General features: G+C 43.7%; 1 protein-coding gene across 1 annotated transcript in view; it reads left to right on the plus strand.

Moving 5' to 3' along the window:
- The first annotated feature begins 13,038 nt into the window (after positions 1-13,038).
- LOC112071064 (probable serpin E3) overlaps positions 13,039-16,907 on the plus strand; it is a 10,064-nt gene continuing 6,195 nt past the window's right edge. Inside the window, exons 1-2 of the mRNA XM_024138520.1 lie at positions 13,039-13,489; positions 15,635-15,975. Of these exons, the coding sequence (XP_023994288.1) occupies positions 15,711-15,975 (265 nt within the window). The 5' untranslated portion in view covers positions 13,039-13,489; positions 15,635-15,710. The remainder of the gene's footprint in view (positions 13,490-15,634; positions 15,976-16,907) is intronic.

The raw sequence follows: 16,907 nt of genomic DNA on the forward strand, positions 1-16,907 counted from the left end.
GAGAATCCTTCCAGTGACGTTGACAAAATCCTATCGGGTTGTGGCAAGTTTATGTTTGACGAGCCGTCAGAAGGCGTTGGCCTAGTGCTGCCCAATCAAATCCGGGGGCACGTCCAAAATAAAAAATAAAAACGTTCAACGAGTTTAAATCACCGGGATAAATGCCGCATTTAAAACAGGTCAGTCCATTGAAGACAACTGGGAACTCGAGAAGAAAAAAAAACGAGCACCAATGGGAAAAATATTTTGAATGGTCATCCAACTCGGAATTGGAAGTCGGAAACTCGGATATCTTTCTAGACTTCCGATCTGAAGATCGCTGACGTCACGATCCCCCCCCCTTCCGAACTCCCAGTTGTCATAAAAGGATCAAAAGTCACCCCCCTTTTTACCCACTGAGGCAGTGGGTTCGTTTTACAGCAGTGATTTGTACATATAAACGTCCAATCATCAATCACTAAAACTGCTATTTGAGCTCATCTGTATCTTATCATAGACTATAACTCTGCAAACTATCAGACAAGCTCAACTTCAAACTACTCAACATTTTATTGACACTCTCCATCCCCTTTTTCAGAAGAAAACTTTATTCTGTAGTTGTCTGTGTTGGATCAGACTAATAGAACGTGATCATAGTTCAGACTGTATATTCTTGTGTCTGACAGTCTCCTTGTGATAAAGAGGACAACCAGAGCCCTAAAATTAGACCACAGCTTTATATTTGGTCGGTTAGGAATCTGCTGCCTCTCAGCTTCTGATATGCAATGGCTAATTGGGATTCACTTAAAAGTCCAATGGGGATGTTTTCATCTCAATATCAAATCACTTCTGGCTAACCGTTAAGTAAGTACTGTGATTGTTTTCGATTAAAACCAGGCAGGCCAAAAGTCCATCCTGCAGGCTGAAATCTTTTCAAACAGCTCTTACACTAACAGGGTATTATCATCATTTTCAAAATGTCAACGTATTATTACAACCTCATAGTGTGGAATTATATATAACATTTGTATTGTTTAAAATCTATCAGAGTGGTTGAGTGTTTGAATAATTCCACAGCATGCAAGGAACGTTGTGAATTGAAATTCTCATCTGAACTATTGTGGTCCAGTAGGCCTCGGTCATCATGACACTCAGAGTTGTGTGGAAACAGTGGGAGTTGATCAGACGTGCTGTAACACAATATGGCATCATGTGATGCCAGTGATAGTCTCGGTTATGTGTAATGGTCAGGAGTAGCTTGGAATTATGTAGTGAGAGAAACCAAGAGGTCAAGAGTCCAAGAAGTGCAAGGAACACCCCCTCTCTACCAGACCACACCCCCTCTCTACCAGACCACACCCGCCCCCGGTCTCATACGCAGACTCAGGCCACCCTCTCTACCCAGACGGGCACAGGGTGGGCCCGCGCGCGTCTACCTGAGAGGCCACACCCCTCTACCGAGGACGCGAAGCACCCCCCTCTTGGCGTAGTCGCAGAGCGCAAGCGACGCCCCTCGCCTACGCGGAGAAGAGACCCCTCTCGGACCCGCAGTTAAGGGCGTAACATGCCCTTTGACGTGCCGGCCACTGGGTACTCCAGCTGCCGCAGGCCGAGAACGAGCACCGCCGCGGCGAGCTATCAGACGCGCACATCCGTCTGGATCCCCCGCCCCCGACAACCACACTACGCGGGCGTCTCGTACCAGGATAGCAGCATCCCTCTCATGGACCCGACGAGCCGCACCGCACCTCACTCGCTCCGTACGCGAGATCCCAGCCTCTAGGTCTTCTCCTTCCCTTCGTCCTCTACTCTATTTATCTACACTTATTACTTCTCTTACCGTAAAGTACCTACTCTTACCCTCCTTGGTCCTTGTGTCTGTCCATGGAGACACCAGCGGACCGCTCGCTCTCTTCCTATCCTCCAAGACCCCCTTCTCTGCCGGTCACCACCAGCCACACTCCCTTGCGGCGTCTCTACAGACTCACAGGCACTTTCTCCTACCCGACTCACAGCCTTCGCTCTTCCCTCATCAGACCACACCCTGCGCTCTTGGATTCCTGGTGTAGGACGTGCTGGGCTGGCCGCTGGGTTTTGGTCTGGTTGATATTCGCAGTGGTACGCGTGACCTGCTCTGCCTTCGTAGTGGTGGGAGCGCTGTGGGGGTCGATTTTTCTCTCGCGTGCTCGCTTCACCTCCTACCAGCACCCCCCTCTAACCCAGTTTAACACCAATTCACCCGCCCAGCTCTATCCACACCCACGCCTCCTCTCTCCCCAGCACTCGACACCCCTCTGTCTCTCTCACCGGAACCTACAACCCTCCTTACCTAGCCCAACCGACTCCTTCACGAGAGAAGCGCAGCTTCTATGGGTCGGGTACTTGTTTCTTGAAACCCATACTCAAGCCACCCACTCACCTCTCTACCAGTAACCACACCCCCCTTTCTACACCTAGAGCCACTGTCCCCTCTTTCTACTAGACCACTACCTCGAGTCCCTCCACTCAAGACCTGACACACCGCTCTTACCAGCAGTTCAGCGACACTCGTTCCAGCTCTCAATAAATCGAACGTGTGATCCCCATGTTTTTGGTCTAATGGAGCCATAGTCTACCATATCATAACCTCTCAGCAACGTGCTCCCCTTGCATCTCTTTTAAAACGAAATGATCTCGTCCGCATGGAGTAAGCGCCGCGCCAACGAACCCTTCTAAAAAGATCCGACACTTGAGCCATCTTGTACATATACACCCGTCTTTGTCTGCGCTCTTATCCTGACCTACAACACTAGTTTCCGAGACCACACACCTTATATCAGATCAAATAATCCTCTCCCCTACTGGGTCTCCCTTAGCGGCCCGATTTTTACCAAACATGTGATCCCATCTCCCAACTCCCTCTAATTTTCGGGGGTAACATACTTTCCCACTCGAGTACTCAGACCAACACCATCCCTCCTCTACTTCTACGCATGACCACGACATCCGCGTCTACCAGACCCATACATCTCGCGGAATCTCTACCCGCATTGATGCTACCATCAAGCGCGGCACCCCCGCACCCCACTACCGCGCATCTCCCTGTGCTACCTGCATTCAGTACCGCGACGCTGCCCTGAGTTATCTGCCCTTACTCCGCTTCGGCCTCGCATAAGTCAGATGGTATCCAATCACTCAACCAACCCTTGCCCTCTCTTAGTCCACGATTTACCCATCGACCCCCGTGCGTGACCTGGCTCTATCCAACATCGCTACTAGGCGCGCCTGGCCATTACCAGACCACGAATCCCCTCTCTTCTCGTCTAATTCCAGATCCACAACACCCCATCGCTCTCCATTACCCTACACTGTGCGTGCCTCCCGCTCGTTGCCTCCTTAGCACCCCATACCGTAGGTCCATAATCCCGCTCGTTGTCCTGTGTCTACCCAGCACACACATCCCTTCACTCACTCACTAGAAACCACATCAGTGTCTCTCGTTCTCAGGCCCAGAGATTGACTTTGGTTCTGACGCCCTCTCTGCATCTTACGCTCCTAACCAATGACCACCCAAACCCAAAATGAGAATACCCGTCTTCAAAATATCCAGCCACCACTTACTCTTACCCTGTGTCTAGTCAGTCTACCAAAATAAAACCTAAAAATAAGCCTAAGATTGCCATGGCGTCCGACTCTCTTACAGACCTACACCCTCGCTACCTAGACTTCAGAACCCTAAGACCTATGGCTCATAGGCCTTGCTAGAGCTCTAAAATCCAACTACCACATCCTCTCAGTACCATGAGCTCAAATCGGGTCCCCAACCTCATCACGGACCCCTCTCTCATCCTTACTCATGAAGCCACACACACCCTCATCAATCCAATAAGCCGCAGCCGCCCCGTGTCTCTGTACCACCATGCGTCCCACACTCTCTCTTCTACAGCACCACACACGCTCTCACCAGAACCTACACAAACTTCCTCTACTACTACCAGATCCACACCGGGGGGGCACTTCCACTCCAAACCCTCCACGTGCGTACCCCACGAATCATCTTAACTCTCTCCTCTCTCTCAGATCTCTAACTACCACACTCTCTAGCCAATACCACACCCCTCTCATATCCATAAGACGCACAATCCCCTCTCATCTCTACCAGATCGCCTACCGCTCTCATACCAGAGTCCACACCCCCTCTTCTTCTACCAAGACAACTACCCTCTCTCGAGGCGAGACCATACACCCAGCCTAACCATACCACTACCGCTCTCTGTCATTCCTAAGACACACACCATCTCCTCTACAGGACGCCACAACCTCCTTATGCACCAAGACCGAGATCGCCCTCTGCGCCACTCGGTGGAGAACCAATATAGCAACCCCACTTACTGGACTACCGAGACCACACCTTGCGCTCCGTCTAACCAGCACCACACCCTCTGCGCTGCTCTACCAGACGCACACCCTCCTCTACTCGAGACTTCTGACACCCCCCCTCTACAACCACACCTATTGCATTATATTCAGTAATATTCAATATAGTCAGTATATTCAATATATTCATGTATATATCATTATTCAGTAATCAATAATATGCATAAGTCATATAATTCAGTATATTCATATAGTTCATTATTTCAGTATGATCAATATATCAGTATGCAGATGTATATCCAAAGTATATGCATTATATTCCAGTAATTCCATTGTATTCATATTATTCAATAATTCATTATATCCAATATCACTTCATATATCAATTATTCAGTATATCAATATATTCATAATTCATTATATTCATAATATCAATATATTAGTAGTATGCAATATAATTCATTATATCAGTATTTCAAATATATCATTAATTCAGTATATTCCAATATATTCCAGTATATTCAATATATCAGTATTTCATTTCATTATCAGTCATATTTCAATAATCTTCAATATATTCATTATATTCAGTATAGTTCAATAATTCATTAATTCAGTATATTCATATATAAATTCATATATTCAATATATTCATTATATTTCAGTATACGTCAATAATTCAGTAATATCAATATGATTTCAGTATATCATTATATATCAGTATATTAATATATCAGTAATCAATATATTCAGTAATACCTACAATATATTCATTATATTCAGTATATATCAATATATTCATTCATATTCAGTATATCATATATTCAGTATATCAATATTCAGTATACAATATATTCATTATATGCGTTTATTTCAATATATCATTATACAGTATATTCAATATATTCGTATATCAATATATTCAGTATATTTCATTCATATTCAGTATATATCAATATCATCAATATATTCAGTATATTCATAATATTCAATTATTCATATAATCAATAATTCAGTTATATTCGAATAGATTCAATAATTCATTTATTCAATAATTAGTTAAATAATGATTCAAAATCATATATTCAGTATATTCAGATATATTCGATATTCATATCATATATATTCATTATTCAGTTATATTTCATATATATCAGTATATTCAATATATTCAGTATATCAAGTACATTCAATATTAGTTTCATTATATTCATAGTATTCAATATATCATTATGATCTAGTAATAATTCATATATTCAGTATATAATATATCAGTATGATTCATTCTATTCAGTATATTCTTATTCAATTTTACATATGTTATGTATATTCAGTCATATTCAATCTATTCAGTAATATCAATATATTCAGTATATTTCAATATATATTCAGTATATTACATTTATATTCAAATATATCATTATATTCATATATTCAGTATATCAATATATTCTAGTATAACAATAATTCAAATAAATTCATTAATTCAGTATATTCAGTATACGATTCAGTATAATGTATATATCAATATACACTCATAATCAGATATCATTATATTCAATATATTTCAGTATAATTCAATATATTGCAGTATATTCATACTACGTTCAATTATCAGTATATCAATATAATTCAGATATTCATTGAAGTATCAATAAATTCAGAAAAATATAATAGTAATATTACATATATTCCAAATATTCAATGTTAGTATAGATTCAGTGTTATATTCAGTATAGGTCAGTAGTCAGTCAGTCTAAGGCTAGGGTCAGTCAGTCAGTCAGTCAGTCAGTCTGTTAGTTAATGCTGACACCCAGCAGTGTGACTCAGTGGAGGAGTCAGTCAGTTAATGACAGCCAGCCAGTAGGGGGCATCAAAAGGCCATTCTTCCTTGCAGACAGACAGCCGACCACAGCATGACGGCAGTACACCCATCCTCCTGTAGGGGGCTTCAACCCTGCTGAAAACACAAGCCCAGCCCAGCTAGGTTGTCACTAGTTACCACATCCACAAAGTCATAAACCCCGCCTATTTCTACAATTGATCATCTTAAAATCTGATTTTAAACCCAAACCCTAACCACACTATTAACCTTAAACGAAGACCATCAAATCTCATATTTGTTTTCATTCATTTTAATGATATTGCCCGATTTTAACTATGTGTCTGTGTTGACCAATGAAAACCTCCCAGCTACCACGGCTAGCCTCTATGACAGAACAGAACAGGGGTGGCCAACCCTCCTCCTGGGGAGATACCCCCCTGCTTGTTGTAGCCCATCTCTAACACACCTGATTATACCAACCTCCCTGGGGACCTTGGACTAGCTGAATCAACTGTCTTATAGGAAGGACTCGAGCAAAAAATGGCATACCAGGGACCCTCTGCACACATCGACAACAGTCACCCACGAAGCATCGTTACCCATCCCTTCACAAAAGCCGCGGCCCTTGCAGAGCAAGGGGAACCACTACTACAAGGTCTCAGAGCAAGTGACGTCACCGATTGAAAGGCTATTAGCGCGCACCACCGCTAACTAGCTAGCCATTTCACATCGGTTACAGCTGCAAACGTGGTCTACAAATGTAATACCCACTACCCTCACTGTTCTCTATCTGGTCTAAAAATATATTACACATCTATTACAAAATACATACATTACATATCGAGATGGGAGACACCCTCTTAACACACTGGCCTGTGTCCCTCCCTGTGTCTCTCTGTGACCCGGTGAATGAGGGGGTATTTATATTTAAAAAATTCAAAACGTTCTTTAATTCAACAAGTCATTTAAGAACAAATTCTTATTTACAATGACCGCCTACCCCAGGCGACGCTGGGACAATAGTGCACCACCCGATGGGACTCCAAATCACAGCCATATGTGATACGGCCTGGATTCGAACCAGGGTCTGTAGTGACGCCTATTGTACTGAGACGCGGTGCCTTAGACCGCTGCGCCATTCGGGAGGCCTAAGAATGCACGGTGTGGGATGCGTCCCCTCACGTTCCCTCTCTCAGTGCCAGCGCCTCTGGGCTCTAATCCCTGTGGCGTACCTGGCCGATCACTACGGCGACACCGGCTCACAGCGCTGCCTCACTCCGGCCCACCACGGCACCACCATGCAGATAATCCGTCCCCAAGGCCCCGGAGCCATGGAAATTAGCCACAGGAGGGGAGTCCTAACAAGTCCCTCAAACACAGGAGGGGAGTCCTAACAAGTCCCTCAAACACAGGAGGGGAGTCCTAACAAGTCCCTCAAACACAGGAGGGGAGTCATAACAAGTCACTGAAACACAGGAGAGTCCTAACAAGTCACTCAAACACAGGAGGCGAGTCATAACGAGTCACTGAAACACAGGAGAGTCATAACGAGTCACTCAAACACAGGAGGCTGCTCTGCTCTCACATTTACATTTACATTTAAGTCATTTAGCAGACGCTCTTATCCAGAGCGACTTACAAATTGGTGCATTCACCTTATGATATCCAGTGGAACAACCACTTTACAATAGTGCATCTAACTCTTTTAAGGGGGGGGGGGGTTAGAAGGATTACTTTATCCTATCCTAGGTATTCCTTAAAGAGGTGGGGTTTCAGGTGTCTCCGGAAGGTGGTGATTGACTCCGCTGACCTGGCGTGTGCAGGTGAGGTTTGTTCACATTGGGAGTGCCAGAGCAGCGAACAGTTTTGACTGGGCTGAGCGGGAACTGTACTTCCTCAGAGTAGGGAGGCGCGCAGGCCAGAGGTGGATGAACGCAGTGCCTTGTTGGGTTAGGGCCTTGATTCAGAGCCTGAAGGTACGGAGGTGCCGTTCCCTCATCACGCTCCGTAGGCAAGCAACCATGGTCTTGTAGCGGATGCGAGCTTCAACTGGAAGCCAGTGGAGAGAGCGGAGGAGCGGGGTTGTACGTGAGAGAACTTGGGAAGGTTGAAACCAGACGGGCTGCGGCGTTCTGGTGAGTTGTAGGGGTTTAATGGCACAGGCAGGGAGCCAGCCAAACAGCGAGTTGCAGTAATCCAGACGGGAGATGACAAGTGCCTGGATTAGGAGCTGCGCCGCTTTTCCTGTGTGAGGCAGGGTCGTACTCTGCGAAAGTTGTAGAGCATGAACCTACAGGAACGTTTTCTGTCTTTAGTCTGTGTAGACTATGGTGGATGTTTTACTCCCTGTAGACTACGGTGGATGTTTTACTCCCTGTAGGGTACGGTGGATGTTTAACTCGCTGTAGGCTACGGTGGATGTTTACTCCCTGTAGGGTCTACCCGGTGGCACGTTGTTTAACTCCCTGTAGGCTATGGTGGATGTTTTACTCCCTGTAGGCTATGGTGGATGTTTTACTCCCTGTAGGCTATGGTGGATGTTTTACTCCTGTAGACTACTGGTGGATGTTTTACTTCTGTTAGGCTAAGGTGGATGTTTTACTCCCTGTAGGCTATGTGGATGTTTTACTCCGCTGTAGGCTATGGTGGATGTTTTACTCCTGTAGGCCATGGTGGATGTTTTACTCCCTGTTATGGCTATGGTGGCATGTCCTTTACTCCTGTAGGCTAACGGTGGACTGTTTTAACTCCTGTAGACTACGGTGATGTTTTACTCCCTGTAGACTACGGTGGATGTGTTTTAACTCCTGTAGACTAGGTGTGATGTTTAACTCCCTGTAGGATACTACGGTGGATGTTTTAACTCCCTGTAGGCTACGGTGGATGTTTATAACTCCCTGTTAGGCTATGGTGGATGTTTACTCCTGTAGGCTAAAGGTGGATGTTTGTCACTCCCTGTAGAACGTACGGTGGATGTTTTACTCCCTGTAGACTACGGTGGATGTTTTACTCCCTGTAGGCTATGGTGGATGTTTTACTCCCTGTAGGCTACGGTGGATGTTTAACTCCCTGTAGGCTATGGTGGATGTTTTACTCCCTGTAGGCTACGGTGGATGTTTTACTCCCTGTAGACTACGGTGGATGTTTTACTCCCTGTAGGCTAAGGTGGATGTTTTGTTTGGTAATGTGTGTCTGTGTTTTGCTCAGTGATATAATATTGGCATGTTTTCTTTAGGCGAGTGTGTATTTTTGAAACATTTGTAGATTCACGTTCATTGCAATGACCACAAGCTCATAGATGTGTGCCCATTGCTGTTACTACTCTCTATCTCGCTCTTACCTCACAGGGCATCAGAAGGAATCATTTCAGCAGATGTCTGTCTGGAGAGTGGCCTGAGAACCACTCAGGAAGAGAGAGAGAGAGGAACACAGGCGTGAACCACCAAGATAATCACGTGTAGTCTTGTTGTTTCTCTTTGGTGGGAACTAGCATTCTCCTCTTCCTCTCCTTCTCCTCCTCCTCCTTTTCCTGTCACCCACTGGCCCAGTGATGCTCGAGGCAGGAGTGGGAGGAGGGGGGGTGGCCTGGGGGTCGGAATGGAGACTGACAATGTTAGTTGGGATTCAATTACTCAGAGGGGAGAGACACACACACACACACACACACACACACACACACACACACACACTGTCACAAACTCAAACCTCATTCCTAACACACACAAAAACAGGCACACATGTAACCAAGGGCTTTATACTGCGTTCATAACAAACTCTGAAAACACTACTGTAAACTGGGAGAAACCAGTTGTGTGCATTCACGTGCTTTAAACTCGTTAACAACGCCTATTGGCTAATGCTAAGCAAAACTAAATCAACACTCGTTAACGACGCCAATTCGCTAATGCTAAGCTAACTGCATCGACCATAAACTAAAAGTATAGCCTGCTAGCTGGCATGGTCCTGTGTGGAGAGTTACTATAGCCTGGTAGCTGGCATGGTCCTGTGTGGAGAGTTACTATAGCCTGCTATCCTGGCATGGTTTCCTGTGTGGAGAGTTTACTATAGCCTGCTAGTTGGCATGGCCTGTGTGGAGAGTTACTATAGCCTGCTAGCTGGCATGGTCCTGTGTGGAGAGTTACTATAGCCTGGCTAGTTGGCATGTGTCATGTATGGAGAGTTACTATAGCCTGCTATTTGGTATGGCCCTGTGTGGAGAGTTACTATAGCCTGCTATTTGGCATGGTCCTGTGTGGAGAGTTACTATGGCCTGCTAGTTGGCATGGTCCTGTGTGGAGAGTTACTATAGGCCTGCTAGTTGGCATGGTCCTGTGTGGAGAGTTTACTATAGCCTGCTTAGCTGGCATGGCCTGTGGTGGAGAGTTACTATAGGCCTGGTAGCTGGCATGGTCCTGTGTGGAGAGTTTACTATAGCCTGGTAGTTGGCATGGCCCTGTGTGGAGAGTTACTATAGCCTGGTAGCTGGCATGGCCCTCAACTGGGGCTGGCAGTCGATATGTTTAGAGTGGCAGCTCTCTATCTATCTCATCTATCTAATCCATCTATCCATCTACAGTGCCTACAGAAAATATCCATAGCCCTCGACTTATTCCACATGTTGTTTACAGCCTGATTTCAAATGGATTTCCCCCCCAAAAATATCTCACCCATCTACACACAATAGCCCATAATGACAAAGTGAAAACACGTTTTGAGAAATGTTTGCAAATGTATTGAAAATGCAACACAGAAATATCTCATCTACATAAATATTCACTTCCTTGAGTCAATCATGTTGAAATCCCCTGTGGTAGTGATCACAGCTGTGAGGCATTCTGGGTAAGTCTCTAATAACTTTCCACACCTGGATTGTACAACATTTGCACATGATTGTTTTTGTAATTCTTCAAGCTGTCTCAAATTGGTTGTAGACAGCCATTATAATATTGCCATAGATTTTCAAGGCCGATTTAAGTCTAAACTATAACTAGGCCACTCAGTTAAAAAGAAACAGAATACAGCTATAATCACAGGCAGAACCTAGAGGAAAACCTGGTTTAGTCTGCTATCCAACAGACACTGGGAGACAAATTCACCTTTCAGCAGGACAATAACCTAAACCAAGGCCCAAATATACACTGGAGTTGCTTACCAAGACAACATTGAAATAGACAAAATAGCATAATTCCCACTTTGACATTATGGGGTATTTGTGTGCAGGCCAGTGATACAAAATCTCAATTAAATCCATTAAAATTCAGGCTGTAACACAACAAAATGTAAAGGAGTCAAGGGTGTGGAATACTTCTGCAATATATCTATTCTCTCTCTCTCTCTCTCTGTTCTCTCGGTCTCTCTCTCTCTGTCTCTCTCTCTCTCTCTTCTCTCTCTTCTCTCTCTCTCTCTCTCTCTCTCTCTCTCTGTCTCTCTCTCTCTCTCTCTCTCTCTCTCTCTCTCTCTCTCTTCTCTCTCTGTCTCTCTCTCCTCTCTCTCTCTCTCTGCTTCTGTGTCTCTCTCTCTCTCTCTCTCTCTCTCTCTCTCTCTCTCATATGAGGAGGAGTTGATGAACGTCTGTAGGTGTCCCTGAAAGGCTTCAGGGTTTTTGTACGTGTGTGTGTTTCTCTCATCCACCCTCCACTCCTTCCCTATCAGTCTAGTATGAGCTTGTTTTTCTTAATTGGACCAGGAATCATAAATTGAGTGCACAAATCATTATCTTCCAATCCAAATTGTGTTTTTCTTTCTCCAGGCCAAAGTCACATTGTTTGAAGCTAACCATCAAGATGAAAGCTGTTGTTTACTTTTGGTGGTAGTTCAAACGATTGTCTTTGGGCAATTTACCAATGACATTTCATCCTGTTTTCCCGAGGCCCTGAGTCCTTAAAATTCCAAATTCCTGTGCCGGCGGAGTTGAAACATGAGTATTAAAGAATGTGGTGTCTCCATTGTCGAGAGAGCCAAGCTGGCCGGACTCATTAGTGCTGTTCCAGTAATGGGAGGAATCCCAGGCCACAATGAAGCCAAATACCTGATGGCTACCAATCATGTCCTTGTCCCTCCTTCCTTCAGTTCACCATGGGAAAATGTGTCTTTGACAACTTCTGTTTCAAGGCCAGTTAGCCATCATGGAGGTACTAATTAATAGAGTTGGTTTGATTTATTTCATTCACAGTCGACAAGACAAAAATGAAGCAGAATGTATTAAATTTAGACAATACTTAAAAAATAAATAATTAAAACACAAAATACTACATGTAATGAAAAAGGTGCTAGCTTACAAGACATGACAGTTTAAAGTCACATTCAGTTGGCTCTGAGGAGGGAAGTTCACACCAATTTCAATTCAATTCAATTCAAGGGGCTTTATTGGCATGGGAAACATGTGTTACCATTGCCAAAGCAAATCATGTTCCATTCAGACCAGGGGGGAAAGGGGGGATACACCATCCCCCCTTTTCTTCATAAAATGATCTCCCTCTCTTCTGTTCTCCTCATATTTTCATTCTGGTGTCACTATAATATAATGAAATGCCATTTAGCAGATGCTTTTATCCATAGCGACTTAGTCATGTGTTCAGTTTTACTCTAGGTATGGGTTGCCCCCCCAGTGGGATTCAACCCGTGACCCCCGGCGGCATTGCAAGCACCATGCTCTACCGACGGAGCTACATAATACCACAAAAATAATATTTATGTTAGGGTTGATTGGGTTAGAAATGTAGCGATGATGAGTGAGAAGAGTGTCCAAACAGGACTCACAAATCATTCATTTTCCAGATCATTTAAATGGCACATTCCATAGTGTCTTCCAATTGGAAGCGCTGACACAGCACTTTGATGGTCAGCGTGTTGTTGTTCGCGTTGGGAGATGGCTTTTGATCACCACAACAAAAGGGCAAGCTGCTTGAATAAAGGGGACCGACTGTCTTTTGGGAAATGTGTGCGAGTCTTTTTTTTCTCAGCTCGTTTTGGGATTTGCTGGTTGGTGACATGCCTCCCTCCGCCTGGCTCCTTATAGTGCCGGACCGGGTAGGGTTAGGGAGGTAGGAATTCTAGCCGAGTCGAATGGTACGGACATCGCCGACAGAGACCGCAAACACGGAGCACTCCCGTTAAACACGGTCTTATGACTGAGAACCCGCTCAATCTGCTGGCTACTCAAGGAGCAGACAGGAGTAGCCTACAAACACCGGGATAGGAGAGGGGGAACATACGCGCACACAAGCTCTCCAGCCGACGTTTGTGGACATCGGATATTTGGCGATAACTGCCTGGAATTGGAACGGAAAACCAAAATAATTGTAGTCTTTCTCTGTACCTGTCATCCAGGTACGTTTCTTGCAGGTGAATTATTCATGATTAGGGGCATGATAAATTATAACAGACCTACAACTGCGATGAGTTTTAACTTTAAAATGATTTCAGATCATTAAAATTCCTTATTTATTGTCTTCTATGATATCCATTAGCTTGAGCTCGTTAAAATATGGATAGAATGTGTAGGCTACAATAGATACAAGTTGTGTCCACTTGGGAAGGAACATTTACGTTGGCTGATGTGTCAGTCGTGATCATTACAGGCTACAAATATTTATGGGTTTATAATGAATTATAAGACTTTTTTTTTTTTTTTACTTTAACTACTTTGTTTGCAATTTCCAGATTTTACATGATTATTTGTATTAAAAAAAATGTTGCAGTATGAAATCTCGTTTTCAAGTGTCGCCAAAAAATGTAATAAAAATAACTTAGTAACAAGAATAATATGGCGACTACAGTCTAATAATAATAACAACTAAATAATAATAAAAAACAAACGTACATTAACAACATAGAAAAGTTGTACAATTACTAATAGGCCTACAACTAATATAAACTACTACTACAACTAATATAAACTACTAATACAACTAATAACACTACTAATACAAACTATATAAAAACTACTACGTACAATAATATAAATACTACTTACAACTACTAATATAACTACTATACAACTAATATAAAACTACTATACAACTAATACTAAACTACTATATACAACTACATAAATACTGCTTCAACTAATATAAACTACTAATACAACTAATATAAACTACATATACTGACAAAACTACTAATATACAACTACTGCTACAAACTAATATAAAAACTACTACTAAAACTAATATAAACTACTAATACACACTAATAACTACCATCTACTACAAACTAATATAAACTACTAATACCAACTAATAAAAACTACTGCTACAACTAATATAAACTACTAATACAACTAATATAAACTACTAATACCAACTAATTACAAAACTAGCGCTACAACTAATAAATGACGCTAAGTCACCAATACAACTACTCAATACAACAACATACAATAAACTTTAACTTTGGCTCAAACTACAGACAACTTAATACAACACATTACTGGCTACAACTATAATAAAACTATAAATTATGACAAATAATCATAAGACTCACTAGCTACAAGCACTAATACAACTACTCTACAACATTACTACTTAACAAACTTACTTACACTTACAACTACCTAATAACTAAAAACTACTGCTACAACTAATACAAATTACTGCCCTACAAACTACTAAACATTTACATTTAAGTCATTTTAGCAGACGCTCTTATCCAGGCGACTTACAATATTGGTGCATCTCACCTTAATGATATCCAGTGGAACAACCACTTTCTAATAGTTGCATCTAACTCTTTTTAAGAAGGGGGGGGGGGAGGGGGTATAGAGGGGGGTTAAGACAACTAATAGCCCAAACTACTGCTACAACTACTAATACAACTAATACAAATTACTGCTACAACTACTAATACAACTAATAAAACTACTGCTACAACTAATAAAATTACTGCTACAACTAATAAAACTACTAATACAACTGTATACTATATATATAATAATACTATATATCTATAATAATACTATATATATATATAATAACATTAACTCTGAATGTGGTGCAATTTCCTGGCCACAAAATAGGATTAATTAAATATTGGTTCATGAGGTCTCCATTTTCTGCAGGTCAACATTGCAATTCAATTGATTGAATGGGGATGACAGCGCCCCTCAATGGTACTTGGCCTTCTATGGAAAGAGCAGGCACGTGGTGGAGCTTAGGATAAGAGAGAGAGCCGGGCAGTAATTTAACAAATGTTTCAACAATTTGGAAGTGTGGTTTTACAATGAAAAGTTCTTCCATGATTCCATCAAGACCGATTCATGAAACGTATCTTACGCAACACTTTTTATCATCAGGGACAACAACGGAAATAAGTCATTGGATTTATTGTGCCGTCCCTGTCATAACACTGCTGTGGATATGCTTGCTTTTTAAACTGGCAAATAAAATAAATACATTTGTCAATGTATTGAAACATCACAATAGGCCTCTATGCCTTGGATTGTTATAAAGTTATATCACCCACCCTTCTTTGCAGTGACCTCATCTCTGCGGACCCGCCAACTCTGACATCATCAGCTCTATTTTACCTTTGACCCTGCACCTCCAAGGCCATGTGTCGCCTGTCGATGACCTCACTATTCGTCTGCTTCTGGTTGGCGGGGAGGGGTCAGTGTGACGCTAGCTTTCAGGACTCCATGGGAGCGCTGCACACAGAGTTCGCGGTCAGACTCTACCAAACGCTCACCGAGACGGAGAATAACTCCAACCTGATGGTGTCGCCGCTGAGCGTCTCGCTGTCCTTGGGCCTTCTGCAGCTGGGCGCCCGCGGCAACACGCTGGCACAACTGGAGGCGGCACTGGGATATGACGTCAACGGTAAGAACCCCCGCCACGAGTGTTCTGTGTGATCCAACAGTTACAACCTCTGACCCCGGGAACACATGTATGCCAGAGTCGGCATGGGTTCGAATCCGGCCCACTGCCCTTTGGCTCACCCTCCCCATGTTCCCCATCTTTCACAATGTTCTATATTTTCCATAGAAAATATATATTATAAAAGGAGTGGGACTGTCCCAGAACCCACTACCAAGCAGAGGAGTGGGACTGTCCCAGAACCCACTACCAAGCAGAGGAGTGGGACTGTCCCAGAACCCAGTTTACTGTGTCAGGGGTACCTGGGTAGTCAGGTACTGGGGTGGTCAGCGTACTTGGGTGGTCAGGTATACTGGTGCTCGATCTAGGGTACTGGTGGTCAGTACTGGACTGGTCAGTTACTGGCGTGGTCAGGGTACGGGTGGTCAGTTACTGGTGGTCAGGTTACTGGCGTGTCAGGCACTGGTGAGTCAGTTACTGGGTGTTCAGTAGTGTGTATATGGTTGGTGTGTCAGAGTACTGGGTGGTCATACTGGATGGTCAGGAGACTGGTGTCAGGGTACTGGGTGTGTCAGGTACTGGGTGTCAGGATATGGATGGTAGTACTGGGTTGAGGCTACTCGTGTTATGTACTGGTTCAGGGTACTGGGTGGTCAACTACGTGGGTGGTCAGGTTACTGGGTGGTCAGGTACTGGGTGTCAGGGTACTGGTCAGGTTACGGTGGTCAGGGTACTGGGTTCGGTACTATGGGCTGTGTTAGGTACTGGGTGTCAGGGTACTGGGTGGTCAGGGTACTGGGTTCAGGTCACTGGGTGCGTCAGGGTAACTGGTGGTCAGTACGGTGTTCAGGTACTGGTGGTCGACACGGGTTGGTCAGTACTGGGTGCTAGCTACTGTTGTGTAGACTGGTTGTAGGGGTTACTGGGTGTTCAGG

Source organism: Salvelinus sp. IW2-2015, unplaced genomic scaffold (assembly GCF_002910315.2).
Source record: "Salvelinus sp. IW2-2015 unplaced genomic scaffold, ASM291031v2 Un_scaffold1508, whole genome shotgun sequence".
Classification (NCBI taxonomy): Eukaryota; Metazoa; Chordata; class Actinopteri; order Salmoniformes; family Salmonidae; genus Salvelinus; species Salvelinus sp. IW2-2015.